This window comes from Triplophysa dalaica, chromosome 11, assembly GCF_015846415.1.
Source record: "Triplophysa dalaica isolate WHDGS20190420 chromosome 11, ASM1584641v1, whole genome shotgun sequence".
NCBI lineage: Eukaryota > Metazoa > Chordata > Actinopteri > Cypriniformes > Nemacheilidae > Triplophysa > Triplophysa dalaica.
In genome coordinates this window covers 22,972,473-22,987,797 of record NC_079552.1, presented here as the reverse complement: position 1 = coordinate 22,987,797, position 15,325 = coordinate 22,972,473, and the positions used below count along the sequence as shown (strand labels likewise).

Below are 15,325 nucleotides of genomic sequence, written 5' to 3'. Positions count from 1 at the left end.
CATAATTTATTTTCATCACCAATTATCATAGTAGAAAAGCTTTCTCTAGCAGTTTGTGATGCATTTTGGAAACAGGAGATGAGCCCCTGGAACATCCGTTCTCAAAGACTTACTTTTAGTCATTATTTGGGTAGCACACATATTTTGAATGCCTTCGGCAGAATTCAAATTAGCCATTTTAATAATTCCAAGATTAATCTAGATTAATCTAGATTAAAAAATTAATCTATGCCCCCCACTAGATTGTACCCATTCACTTGAATTATATGAATCACGCTGCACTGCGGTTTCTGCTTAATGTCTTTATTGCTCTACTGTAGAAAAAAATCTCCTAACATATTGGAAGGGTGAGTAAATAAACAGCAAATTTTCATTTTGGGGTGAACTGGCCTTTTAAATGCTCTGTAAGTGGCTTTGGATAGCAGCTCCTGCCAGTGTAAGTGTAATAAATATTCTTTTCATTTCATTTTTAAATGCTTAGTGGTATCTGTATGTTTCTCAGTACCTTAGAGGATAAGACTTGCTGCTGTTTGTCGATCTGCTGCTGTTGTCTGGCAGCCATCTCTTGGAGCTCTGCCACAGTCATGTCCATCCATGGGCTGCTGCTTCTCACCTGCTCACCATCACAAAAACTACCATTAACCCTGTGTAAAGTGCAGGGCCACACACAATCCCTGCCCGCAGAAAATTCCAAAGATGACATTGACAAGTATACACACACCGCCAGTTTTTAAGCAGGAGTAGCATGTGCTGTTAACTGTAAGGGATTTTAGTTGATTATAGCAAAAAATATTCAATATGACATGTCTAGAAATGAAACTAACCGCGAAGGAGTTCAGGAAACGTCACCAGTCTCGGTCAACTACCTGAGACAGCAATGAATTGTTTTAAATCCATCCTTGCCAACTAAAGGTGAATGCTCTCATTAAGTTGTTTAAGTTATATTTAAACTGGGGTGGTTTCCCGGACAGGGGTTAGCTTAAAGGAACATTACATTTTTGGGGGAAATATTAACATTTTCGAAATCCCCAAGAGTTAATAAGTTGAGTTTTACGGTTTTGGAATGTGGCGATAGCACTTTTAGCATAGCTTAGCATAGATAATTGAATCCAATAAGACCAGTAGCATCGCGTTCAAAAATGACCAAAGATTTAAAACTTAACTCTACTGTACTTATGTTGTGTGCTAAAACTGGCGGAAATCAAAAGATGTGATTTTCTAGAGTGATTTGATTAGTAACTATATTCCCATTCCAGCGTTATAATCAAGGATGTTTGGTGCCGTAACATGTCCGCAGCAGGCGCAGTGATTTCACACAGCGCCTGAAATTAGTCCCAAGCTAGAAATGTTGACTGAAGATAGCCTATTTCCACGTGTGCTGCGTGATAACACTGCGTCTGCTGCGACCATGTTACGGCAGCAAACTTCCTTGATTATTACACAAAATAATACATACACGACAAAATCATAAAATCTTGGGTTTTTTGTCCAATATATATTATGTAAATATTTTGATCAAATGAAGTGTACTAATTTGGTTCGGTGTATTCAGAGTTATTACAACAATTCACAAAACTTAAAAATTGAACAGAATGAAATTTGCTGTCATCTGCAGTTAAATGCATTTTACAGAGACAGGAAGTATTTTTCCAGCTTTATTTACGGAAAATTAATAGTAGAAAGGCATTAAATAATAATGGAGATAAGTTTTAGTTTAGAAGTGATGTTGAATTCCACAGATTTTTCCAAAAATTACAGAATTAACAAAAACAAGTCAGCAGAGGTACTTCTGGCTCATGTAATGTGTCACACAACACTTGAATTATGTTCCATATTTTAAATGTAGCCAGACTCACCCCATTCTCTGTATGCTTGTCTACAGGTTTCGTCACAACGTTCCTTTTCTGATTCCAGCTTCTGGAATCTGAAAAACAAACCTCTTCTCAGCAACAGTAGTTTGTAGAAAAATAAACTTCAGAAAAAAGCTGTCAACCTTTTGGGGAAACTTCTGGGGCTGTAGCCCACTGCTATATAAAACACAACATTGCTTGAAGCAGTGTGCTTGAAGTGTTTTGTTCTCTGTCCAAAGCATCACTACACAAAGCTCCTTAGTTCTTCTAATGTTTTTAGAAAGTGGTACACAATACACAAAATTTCAAAAACGCAATAAAGAGTGCTTTTTATAAGCCAGGAGTACTCCTGGATGGGGTACTCTTGGAGTGCTAATTGTGATGAAGTGCTTGGCTTTTATATCCAGTGTTAACTTCTTTGCAAACAAAATCAGAGCGAAAACTACAATCCTATAACTTTATGCTTCATTCTATAATCTGTCTATAATCTGTCTATAATCCACTGTCTATAATCTGTCTATAATCCATTTAAAGAGCATCTGAAATCATTCAGTATAGTAAGCAAGGAAGTGTGGAAAATGATTTAATCATCTAAATTGACAACATGTATGCCGGGTCCAATACCGACTATTTTACTAAAAGGAATACTTCCTGAAATCATAAATCCTATTCTTAATATAATGAATGAAATTAATGAAATTAATAGGATGTATTCCTAAAACTTTCAAGCTGGCCCTTATTAGGCTGTATTTGCATGCCAGTGGATGCTGATGTTGCGCTGTAAAGAAACAGTACATGCTTGTTCACATACGCATACACTGTTATAGTTTGTGTATATAAATACTATGTCACTGCAGGTCGTAGTGGTGCAGTAAATCTGCTTTTTGCTGGAGAAATGAGAGTTTGTATCTCATGCAGAACAAATTCAGCATGGAGGCCGCCATTATTGTTTAGGGAATACTTGCGCATGCCTACAGACTGACAAACAATTTGCATGCATATGACCTCATCGTTCTTGGAGAACCACACCTGAGAGTTTGCAAAGATACCATAACGCTGTCTTTTTCCAAAAATTCTCCCCCAAAATGCAGCTTTCGTGTAAAGAACAGTCAAAATGTATAAAATGTTTTTAGGACGGAAATACCAGAAAACCCAACTCCGGATACGATCAAGCAGCAACCAGCGCAGAGAGAGAGAGAAATAGAGAGAGAGAGAGAGAGAGAGAGACGCATGCGCTTTATTACTGCCTCAAAAAAGCAAAGAACTTGCAATGCCAGAAGGATTTTTCTGAATGGCTCAGACAAAAAAAACTTTTAAATGACTATCACAAAACAAAAAACAGTCATTGACCATCCTAGTAAAACCACAGTATTAAGAATCAGGCACATGTAAACTGTTGAACTGGACTATTCTTGTAAATTCAGTTATTATTCTTTGCTGTGGAATGTTCAATTTTTTGGGGAAAAAACTTGTTCAAGCAGTATTAAATTAAAGCTACAATCCATAACATATATGTTTGTTAAAAATAAACAGAAATCATATTAAAGGGGTCATATGGCGCGAAAATGTGTTTTTCTGTGTGTTTGGTGTGTTATAAATTGCCCATGCATGTATTAGACATGTAAAATGGCAGAAATGAAAGTGTGTGAACAAAAGATGCATTCTAAATAAAAGCGAATGCTCACCCAGACCTGCCTGAAACACCTCTTGTAACCACACCCCCACAAATCTACCTCAGTACAATTGAAGAGGAACCTGATGTTCCAAATATGGTAAGAGGCGTTACATTTCCATCACATACTTGCAGTATTCCACCAATCACTACGCACTGGTTAACAGGCCAATCAGAACAGAAGTTGTTTCTCAGAGCGATGAGCTTTGTTTAAAGCACATTTCAGAGAGGCGGAGAAAAGAGGAGATACAAACATGCATGGTATGTGGAAAATACAGCGTTTTTTATAACCTTAAATCATGTATAAACATTGTATTACATCTAAAACAAACCATAATATTAGTTTTAGATGTGTTATATGACCCCTTTAAGCAAATACATAGACAGATCAGTGTTAAACACGATTGTTTTATCTTACTCTGACTTACAATAACAGTGGAGTTATAATAATAATTTGCGTAACCTGGTTGCCGTGTCTCCAGATGTCGCTTAGCCACTATTGAAATGAATGAGATCGCACCATTGCTAGTCGCTGCTTTAGAATTAAAATGTCATGTAGATGGCAGGGTTTAATCTGGAATGTTTTAATATAATGTTATTTAAACATCTCAAATGTAATCAAAGACCTCGAGCTGCAAAGAGACTGCTGCCAAAAAGGGAAAGCGACAGCTCTGTTAATATCAGCAGGGATTTGGCTCCAATATCTAAAAGGATTGAAGTAATGCGTCACTAACATGATTTCATTTAGTCAGAACAAAAGCTGCATTTTTTTCTTCTATCGATAATGTTTGTGCAAAGAGTGACATCATTTTTTGCCATTACTGTACTTTCTATGCTAAGTTATATTAAATAATATCCTGGCTCTTTCTAGTCTCTGGTGATGCCATTTCATGGGGTCCAAATTTTGAAGCTCCAAAAAGCACATCCAGCCCTAAGAAGTCATTCGTAAATATAAGTTACCGTACAATCACTGTTGGAAAGGACGGTCTTCCCAGTGGACTGAATTATTGTTGTGCAATTTGTCAGCTCACCTGACTGTGAACTGGGTGTTCTATCATTGCGCAGAAAGAATCCCACATCAGACCTCGCCTGTCCCCACTGCAGCAACAGATCCAACATCTTCTCAGTCTCACTTATCGTTCGTTCTGCACACACAAGAACACAATATATTTATGCATTTCTAAAGGAGCATGACATTGTTGCTTTGGAAACAGTGGTTTGTAACACAAAGCAGGATTGTAACATTTTACAATACAGTTAACAAAGCGCTTGCTAACATGAACTAAGAATTAACAATATAGACTTTCAGCAGTTATTCATTTTTGACAATATTAGTTAATGCCAATACAGCTGTTCGTGAGATGGACATTAACCAAAGTTGGGTGCTTTAAACGGAAGGCTGCTTATCTCTGCTGCAACATCATCAAGTGTCAAAAGACATCTTGATTTGAAGGAACCTTGGAAGACAGATCTCGCTTCACGTCCTTTATTTGGCCTCTTTTGATGTAACCCACCTTCATTTGCACACATTCCAAAAACATTGCGAAACAAGTGAGCACTGAGCTTGTCCAATTATGTTACAAAATGTAAAACAAAAAAGGCATTTTGTAAATGAATCACGCAACGCAATAAGGCACTGGGAGATCACAAATGATTTATATATGATTCTCTTTTACTGTATGGCATAGGGCTAGAGTGGACGATATGGCCAAAACTGATATTGAAATATATTTCTTCATTTCGGTCGATACAATATAATTCTGATAAATCGAAAAAGCAAAATGTAAGATGTAAGTTGATAGAGCCCTCTGATATGAACAATAACATGCTGATCTAAATCATTCTAGATCCCAGCAGGGTTGTGCTGCCGTGAAAGGCAAGTTCCGCCTTGCATGAATTGCACACAACCGCATTTTTTATTTCAATTTGGTAAATCTTTCCCAAACTTTCCTTGTTCACATTCGTTTATACTCCGCCCTAATTCTTGCTGTGTGTCCTTCTACTGCGATAGCATTCAGGAAGACTGCATTACACTCTAGCGCTACAGAAACGTAGCGGTCAAATTGTGATATTGCAGGCCCTTAAATTAAGTCATGTAATCAAACGACTACTCGACAACAAGAATATTTGTCGACAATATTTTACTGTCGACGTTGTCGACAATATCGACTAATCGTTTCAGTCATAGTTAAAACAACACATTTTCACCCCAATTTTTATTATTTACCAACACCGGTCCACCAGACATTCCATCACCAGAGAAAAAATCTGTGATTAAAATGCTATGTCTATTTCCTGTCTATTTCCTTGAGCAACAGGAAATAGACATCGGTTGTGATGACTGCAACAGATTCTAAAAAAGGATAGAAACGAAACGAAAGTAAGGAGGTTGTGTTTTAACATGGCATTAGTTTCGCAGACAGTTTGTTTAACCAACATGGTTCTATTGATAAGACCATTAAACACTACTCAAAATAAATTCCCCAAAACACAATACAAAAAGGAATAATTTTTACTATTTAAATTATTTTGTACAAAAGGGAATCATTTTAATTATTTTTTTTAAATAAAAGTGTTTTAATGGAAACCATAAACATTTCTGTGATGGTTTCTATTGATTTTTTGTCAGCAGGGTAGTCATACTTCTGTGGTTATTTTGATTAGGGATGTGCACGAATATTCGAATATTCGATCAGCAATAATCATTCGAAAATTAGGGGTACTATAGGGTACTATGCCAGGGTACTGGAGAGGAGAATTCGGCCGATGGTAGAACCTCAGGAGGAACAGTGTGGTTTTCGTCCCGGTCGTGGAACACTGGACCAGGTCTATACCCTCTCCAGGGGGCTGGAGGGTTCATGGGAGTTTGCCCAACCAATCCACATGTGTTGGTTCGCTCAAAGCTTGGTTCGCATTGCCGGCAGTAAGTCAGACTTGTTCCCGGTGCGGGTTGGACTCCGGCAGGGGTGCCTCTTTGTCGCCGGTTCTGTTCATAATTTTTATGGACAGAATTTCTAGGCGCAGCCAGGGGCCGGAGGGAGTCGGGTTTGGGGACCACACTGTAGTAGAGTAGGCGGGGCGAGACCGTGGTTCGAGTCCGGTGAGTAATTGTGAATTAGCGGCAGCTGTGTGCACACCGGGCTCGAATCACGTAGGAGATAGGGAGCATATAAAAGGAACGAGCGACCGGACCGTCGAAGAGAGAGGACCAGGCCCGAACTTGTGTTATGTTTGTATTTGTATTTATATTTATGTTTTGTTCGCCGGCGGTCGTCCGTGAGGGGCCGCCAGGTGTTATATTACTTTATTAAATGTTTTGAATGTCTTCCGGTTCCCGACTCCTTCCTGTCCATTTTATGGAGATGTGTTACACACACGATTTCATCTCTGCTCTTTGTGGATGATGTCGTCGTGCTGGCTCCATCAGACCATGACCTTCAGCATGCACTGGGAAGGTTTGCAGCCGAGTGTGAAGCGGCGGGGATGAGAATCAGCACCTCCAAATCTGAGGCCATGGTTCTAAGTCGGAAAAGGGTGGCCTGCTCACTTCAGGTTGGTGGAGAGTTCCTGCCTCAAGTGGAGGAGTTCAAGTATCTGGGGGTCTTGTTCACGAGTGAGGGAAGGATGGAACGGGAGATTGACAGACGGATCGGTGCAGCTTCTGCAGTAATGCGGTCGCTGTACCGGTCTGTTGTGGTGAAGAAGGAATTATAAGCTTGATGTGAAACTGTGACTAAATAAAAACAAAAAAACTACGTCTTTATTAACTTAATTTAAATAAGCGAATATTTGTTTTTTAAGAGCTCAAATATGAAATTATTGAAAAATGCCCATCCTAATTTTTATAAAAGTAACGCAAAAGTAGTGTAATGCATCACAATTCAGAAACAGTAATATTATAGTATAACTAATTACTTTAAAATGACAGTAACTATTAATATATAAAATATTAAATTTTGTAATGTAACTTGCCCAACTCTGCTTACACCTAGATGCCAGTTTCTCTCTGTAGCCAAAACAGATCATTATTAAAATAGAAAATCGAGTTAACTTAGCTGGTTAATGGCTGTAGCTGGTGGGTACCAATAGAAACAAATGTTTTTCAAGTCCAGTGACGCATTTGTGTTTACATTCTAGAAGTTCTGTTATCAGCCCTGTGGTGAAAATTGTAACCATTTACGTAGTGCTGGACTGGATCGGCACAGAGTGGAACATTTCAGCAACGAGAGAGTTAAAGCGCTCCCTAAGGACCAACTCCAGTAATTCATAGGATATGTTCCAAAAACGTTCAAACTGGCTCCTATCAGACCTCTTCTAAACAAACAGCTCATCCCCAGGGAATTGGTAATCTCAAATATATATATATATATATATCTATAAATCTCAAATCTACCTTTTATTTAAAAAATAATTAAAAGGTGGTTTCTTCATAACAAGGGAAATACTAATGGAATGTACTTATTTAAGTTTGTCATGACAACTCTGAGTGTTTAGCATTGTAATGTACGTGACAGTATTAATGTGTTTAGTCTTGCTGCTGTAGCAGAGCATGTACCGAGACTTGCTCCTGCTATTACATACACATCATACTGCTGTGAGCCTGTGAGGAACTGCACATAGAACATATATGAAAAGATTTAAACTGTTGCATCAGCGGACATGCATATATCTACACACATGAAGATTAACAGATAGATAGAAACAAAACACCCCCAACAAGCAGATCTATCGGCAAGACATATATGTCGCTTCGAACAGACATGAGAACCAGCTGTTTACTATAGATTTTCAACATCTCCAGTCGATTCAAACGTCTTGATATATACCAAGGGGGCTAATATTTTTGTCCCCAACTGTATTTTATGCTTTTCCCTTTCAGAAAAAACCTGAAGAAGAAAACAGTGGAAGGACACAACATTTTCATCTTGTCCATTGTAAAAATATATCTGAATTCTCTGCTGCTTTAACTCTTTAAATACTATCAAAAGACACAGGTTAAATCTGCCTGAATGTACACCATATAACATTCTTCATCTTATCTACAACAAGTTCTCACCTGAGCCTCGCCACAATTCAGTAAGATGACAATTGACCTGGCCGGGTTCCTTGCACAGCTCTATGACATCACGACACACTGTCTCAGGGGTGATGGGCACCTCTGTGAAATGCTGGTCATTGTTACTTAGGTACACGGTTAGGAACATCTGAAAAAGACAAAGTTAGAGGTTGAGCATGCAATGGAAAACAATGAAGAAAAAACAACCTTATATTCAGTGCTAGCAAAAAAATGATGCATTCACAAATACAGAAGAAATGCTCACATGTTTAGTGACAAGACATTAAGACCTGACAGCTTTTTGACATCAAAAGGAAATACATAATTTAAAGGGATAGTTCACACAAAAATAAAAATTCCGTAATGAATTACTCTCTAGGAGGGATGGGCGGGCGATTTCATATCTTTTGCGATATACCAGTAGAAATGTGATAGGAATTAATCTTCCCGCAATATAAACAATAAATTGTAGATGTTGACGTAATTCTGTGCGAGATAGCAGAGGGCAGATGTGAAGCTGAAAAAGAGTTTTCACAAAAACTCCTGAAGGATGGCACGCTAGATGCATCCTGCTTACTGTTAGGTTTCATTTTTGATTTACATTTATGCATTTGGCAGACGCTTTTATCCAAACCGACTTTAATTGCATTATACTATACATTTGTTTCAGACTATGTGCATCCCATGGGATCAAACCCATGACCTTGGCGTTGCTAGTGGCTTGCTCTAACCACTGAGCCACAGGAAATTAATTGTTTGACTTTGAGGAGCCACATGTTTTTAACTCGAATCCATCCTGCGTCGGGAGTAAACTTGGAACCTGGTCGAGCACGTGAATGTATAGGTACACGTCTGACGCGTGATGTAGACCTGACGCTGTGCTTCTTGTCCGGTGACCACTGCCACTTTGAAGTTTCCATTCATAATCAGGTGTTTGTGAAGAAAGTCTTGACTTGAAATTCAAGGATTAAATGCAGTTGTGTCCCCCCCTCAGGACAAAATACTGTGATAGCGTCGGGTTTACTCATATGCATTTCCAAACAAATTATATAAATACATTACGTGTTCTTCTGTATGTAACAACAAGAATCAAAAGTATTTTTCGCTTTTACTGCTTAATGCTTCAGACAGCGTACACAACGAACCACTTCTTCTATGGCTCTTGTCTTATGGCCAGGCCACACATACAGTGCAGTGTGTAGGCGGTCCGTATTTTTTTTACTTATCCATGTTAACGGATTAGATCATTCAAACAACATGCGTGTGCGGTGCAGAACGTCCGTTGCAGATGCGGAGCGTCAGTGCAGCGATCGTTTACACATCGAGTCTATTTATGCTGTACAGCACGGAGTGTTTTAAAGTGATAGCACACGTATCATGCTCAAAATGAACAGGAATTGACACAGAAATGCATTTAAATGAAGTTTACTAGGCCTTACTTTTTTACTTATGTTAATTGTTTAATTAAGCAATAAAAGCAAAACAGTTACCAGGGGTGTATTCCAGAAAGCAGGGTTACTAAACCCTGAACTCTCGGTTAATTAACCCAAACCTTGCTTACTCTGGGAATGTCTGTTCTAAAACACCTGAGAAGAGTAAGTATGATCAACCTCCAGAGAGATACCCAGAGTTAACGCTTAAAGAGACAACATGAGGACATTGTCAATGGATCACAGATTTCACGAGTCACCATGGAAACCGCTGTGAAGCTTAAAGTTTTTGACTATAATACAATGTTATAAATCAGTGTTTTTTTCACAGAAGACTTAAATCTTGCATCAGTGTATATAGTACGGGATAAAAATCATAAATTAAATGAAGTTATGTGTTTATAAAACTATAAAAACGCTATAAATTAATTATTTATTTAAATATATAAATATTTTAAATATATGCGCTATTTTTATACTATAATATTGAAAATATAAACTCATCATGGCTATCTTTTTAACATTAACTGTAGATTTGTTGAGATGTTTGTAACTGTAATTTTAACGTGTTTACCATGGGTTTTCACCAAAATTGTGTTGTGTATATGTATTTGAGCACATTTGTAGTTTTGAAGGCAGTATTAAAGCTCTTTTTGTTCCTTCTCTGTATGTTTCTTAAAAAAATCTTCCTTTATTTTGTTTTCAGAAAACTGATTTTGCCTTGTATCAGCTTTATTTGCAACAGTTGCTGATGTAGTCATGTTAATGGAGGCTCTTTTAATTCTACCAATACATTTGTCATCATTTTGGAAAAAAAATGTGTAATGCTTTTCAGTACACAACACTATGAATAATAATTAATTTACAGCAGAGGATGAAGGTCTAATGGGACATGAGGTAGGTGTTTAAAATGTTAGGCCCTATCAAATATACATAATGATCACGTAGCCTTTATATATCCCTTTCAAATACTTCAAAAACTTTCAATTTTTTGTTTGTTTCTTTTGACTTTGTTTGCTAATGGGCCATGGCTTTCCAAATGTTAAAAGATATGGAAACAGCCTATCCTGAAAGGCTCATTGTAATATGGAGAAAGGCCTTTCAATACTAAACTGTAGGAGGCTAGGGATAGGGTTAGGGTAGATCATTAGGGAGGATCAGAAAGACATTTTTAAGTAATACAGTCAGTATGAAAATCTTAAGTCAAATTTTGTATATATTTTTTATGTAAATGGATATAAAATTATAATAAGAATTTGAATATGTGAACAGTATGCTATAGGTGAACCCATTGGGGGTCACCTAATAAAGCCTTGGAAACCTGCCAGCTTGGGAATTGAACATGCAACCTTTGAGTTTTAAATCTGGCTCTCTAACCATTAGGCCACAAATATCTTTGACCTAATGCATCAAATATTGCATAGTAAGTGGACAAGAGAAATGATATGCATTCTCTAGGAGTTAAAGTACTTCACTATTAACATCCATTTACTGTTGGAAATTGCAAGATGTGTATATTCATCCAGTGATATTTGGAGATGTTTTAATAAACCTATTTTAAAGTTTATATAGTATTCAATATAAATACATAAAGTTTAACATTAACATCTTACATTAATTTATTTAAAGATGATTTAATTTGAAAAGGTTAAATAATAAAGTTAATAAAAAAATTGTTGTGAATGCTAAATTGCGATGGCTGAGATTTGAAATGTAATTGTAATATTGCTGTAAATTATAATATATTATACGTAATCTGTGCTTCCACAGAGCAGGTTATATTCAGAGAGTTGGTTGCTATGGTTACTTTCATACCCTGAAAGTTATCTCCGTTTTTGCAACCGGAAGTTTTGGTTATCAGCTAACTAACCCTTAAGCTTAACCGGTTATGTCACATAACCAGCTTTCTGGAATACACCCCAGGGGTTGTAAAAACAACTAAACTGTTTAAAATGTTGTGTAGTACAAATATCCTATAGTGTTTATCTTGCGTGAGGAAGGTGCTTCTATGCAAATAGTGACAAGCAGCCAGTGGTCCAGAAAGAACAAGATGGCAGCTCGATGGATAACACGTGGCTAATTATTGAGATAGAGGTTTATAGGTTGTAAAGGTTGAAACGCAGGTTGAAAAGGTTTATAATTGTATTTCTGTGTTGTCCTACACTTTATACAAAATCATGTTTTTTAATCTGGATACACCGTGGAAGTTTACGGTGGATGCTGTTAGATATAAACACTATACCCTGTATCTTCCTCTCAACAGGTAGTGGTCTAGCTTTTGTTGAAACCAGTAACTTTGTATTAGCACCTATTGTATTATTGCTCGGGTAAGACCTGTCGCTTATTGCTCCCTAAACTCTTTGTAAGTCACTTTGGATAAAAGCGTCTGCTAAATGACTAAATTAAATGTAAATAAATATATCTATCAACCACTCGAACAAAAAATAAAACAAAGAATCACAATGATGAAAAATAGAGCGTTTCATAAAACCTTTTTAAAAACTTCTGTTTCAAGTTATCATATATCAGAAATATCCATTGTTGATGGAATCACACAGAAGACACGGACCGCTAGCGCGCTACAAACGTAGTATGTGTGAAAGCACAAGGGCGAATAAGGGATCTGTACTGCACACGCGCACCGCATACGTACTGCACACGAGTATGTGTTGCCCAGCCGTTAGTTACACAAACAACACGCCTGTGGACACTGACGCCTAGTGGCCATTCCCTGTCCACGCAGACAAAAACGCAGAATAAACCAAAACGGCGCGTTGCCTACGGCGTAGGAACGACTCCGAAGTATAAAACCTCCTTAATGACGTCATGAGCAATCCAGTCAGGGGGTTGATATGACCCAATGTTACGCAAAACGTCACAGCCAGGACATAATCTACTAGATTTTACGTAACTGTGCAGATTATATCGTTTTCATTGTCTATCTCTCACTTCATTCATAGCCAAGCAAATGAAGTCAACTTCACATTTAGCGTCACACTGTTCACACAAAAACACGAACAAGTTCGAAAGCAACAGGCCAAACGTAAACTTAACATTAAACAAGCATAAATTCACCTGACGTTAGTGTTTATTGTAAAACTACACAACATAAATACTCCAGCGCGCTTGTGACAGATTTAATAATCGATAAGAAACCTTTGTATTTGAACTGCTAAACCACAGTGATAAGCTTTATTGAAACACAACAATACCTCACAAACAAACAAGAATGTGCCTGAAACACTATACAAAAATAACATATAACCATCACATCTTGTCACAATAGCTTAGGTAAAATATTTCATCTAGTTTGATATTAAAACTCTTGTCGCATTTTTGTTCTGTGCGTTTAAAGAAAAGTTTACTCACCGGCATCATTTTGTCTCGTTTTTCTTTACCGCTTGCGCTGCCTTTCGTTCACACAAAAAGCTTCGTATACGTGCAGCTATAATATATATTGACTAAAACAGTGAAAACATGGTCGACATTGGCCAAAAATACGTATTTGTCTTTTAAACAAACAAAAAAGCGTTCAACGTTTGGCCTTCCAAAACTTTTCCTTCCGGCGGAAAAGTGTTTGTGAATGAACCTCAACCGATAACGTGGACCATAAATGCCGAATACTGTTTTATTTGCCCACAAACAGATTTACACGTTTTTTAATTTGATAAAAAACCATTCAGAGTCGACCGAATTCCTCGTAGGCTAGCTCATATTACGTTCGTCTGTTTCTTCTCCGAGTCATTTCCGTGTTTTTCTCCGCCTTCTATGACTTCGGGAATCCTGTAAACATGGAGCAGCAGTAGGTCCCGCCGCACGCCCCTGTCATTCCTCATGTGTCCAGTAGAGGGAGGCTGTACATTATGAACCATCAGAAGAGACCTAATCCAATGTTTACAGTTAGCAATTTTGTTACAACATTTAGCATATTTTTTGCTTTAAAAAGCACCTAGCAACAACTGTAGCTTTTTTTTTACATTTATTTGGTGACTTGAATGATAAAACCAAGCATTTTCTCTCAAAATGACACAAAATAATGATCTTCTCTGTCACATACTTAGTCACTTGTATGTACAGCACGTGTTTAATGTTTCCCTCATCTGACACATCCAATTAAGGTATTTCAGTCTCTACTACTGTACTGATGGATTGGGAATGGTCACTTTCTTTCAGGGGGCTTAAGAACATCTGCTATTTCTCTTCGCAAGCTGTGAGGCTGTCAGCTGACACACTTTCTGCAAAATAGAGAAGAGCTTTAAAGCATTCATTACGTTTAAAGATGCATTACGTACAATAATGCTATTGTTATTGTCCACCATCTAATGCACAAGGCCAAATAACACTGCATGCTCTTTACACCGATTTCAAGTGTAAGAAGGCAGGAGTTACTGTTTACAGAGCCAAGCTGTGACCAATCAAATCAAAGAACTTCAAGAATTCAGCAGAGCCATTGGGAGAGAGAGTTCTGCCAACGGAAGTCCAAAACGCTGGAGCGTCACGTGATTCATGGAGCCTTCAGATAGATCCAGGAAGTTAAGAAGAGGCCATAAAAGATGCCAGTTGGTCTCGATAAGAACAACCCTTGGGCCTTTGGAGATGCGGGACATGTGTGTGCATAGATGTTACTTTCCCACGTGCACACACCAGCAAAAGCCCCCCTTGAGCGCCAGGCAAAAAATAAATGGCTTAGCAGAATAGGAGAAATAAAGAAACCGCGAATAACACACGCAATTAATTGCTGAAATTACAAGCAGCAGGACTCGATGGTTTCCTTATGACATCTCTACAACATACATAGGAATCAGGTGTTCTAGGATACTGAAATGTTGCGCGGAATCGCGTTGCCTGATATGGTAGGCAGACATTTTCCTGAGTGTACCCAGGAGGGCACGCTCCAGTGTGATCACGTGGTGTTCTCGTGGTAAAGTGACGACACGTCCATACCCTCTATAGGCCTTCATGTTCATTGTCAAAATCTCCTTTTCACGAACACACACGCATACACACATACAACACAAACCCTGAAGTCAAATGATAACCCCAGGACCTCATGAGGACCGAGAGCTTTCTGATTCCCCCCAAAGACAGCTGTCTATGGTTAGGAGTCAGAAAGCTCTGGACATAAGCAGAATGACCCTTGTCTACAGCGCTCTAACCAACCAACACTGGGGAAAGAAGAGTCTGCATCATGAGTTTAGTTGCACCCCAGTCTGTTGCCATGGCAACAGAACACTTTTGACGATGCTTTTGAATCCCACAGCGCCCTAATGGTTTACGGTAATATTTTGTGCATTGAGTCTCAGAGCATATGCATGGA

At 38.1% G+C, this 15,325-nt stretch overlaps 1 protein-coding gene across 1 annotated transcript in view; it reads right to left on the bottom strand.

Moving 5' to 3' along the window:
• The window catches only part of tp53bp2a (tumor protein p53 binding protein, 2a), a 32,662-nt gene extending 18,883 nt beyond the window's left edge, over positions 1-13,779 (bottom strand). The window contains exons 1-5 of the mRNA XM_056760869.1: positions 13,378-13,779; positions 8,579-8,726; positions 4,554-4,667; positions 1,857-1,924; positions 506-613 (exon numbers count right to left, since the gene is read on the bottom strand). Coding sequence (XP_056616847.1) covers positions 506-613; positions 1,857-1,924; positions 4,554-4,667; positions 8,579-8,726; positions 13,378-13,386 — 447 coding nt within the window. The 5' untranslated portion in view covers positions 13,387-13,779. The remainder of the gene's footprint in view (positions 1-505; positions 614-1,856; positions 1,925-4,553; positions 4,668-8,578; positions 8,727-13,377) is intronic.
• Between the last annotated feature and the right edge of the window lie 1,546 nt (positions 13,780-15,325).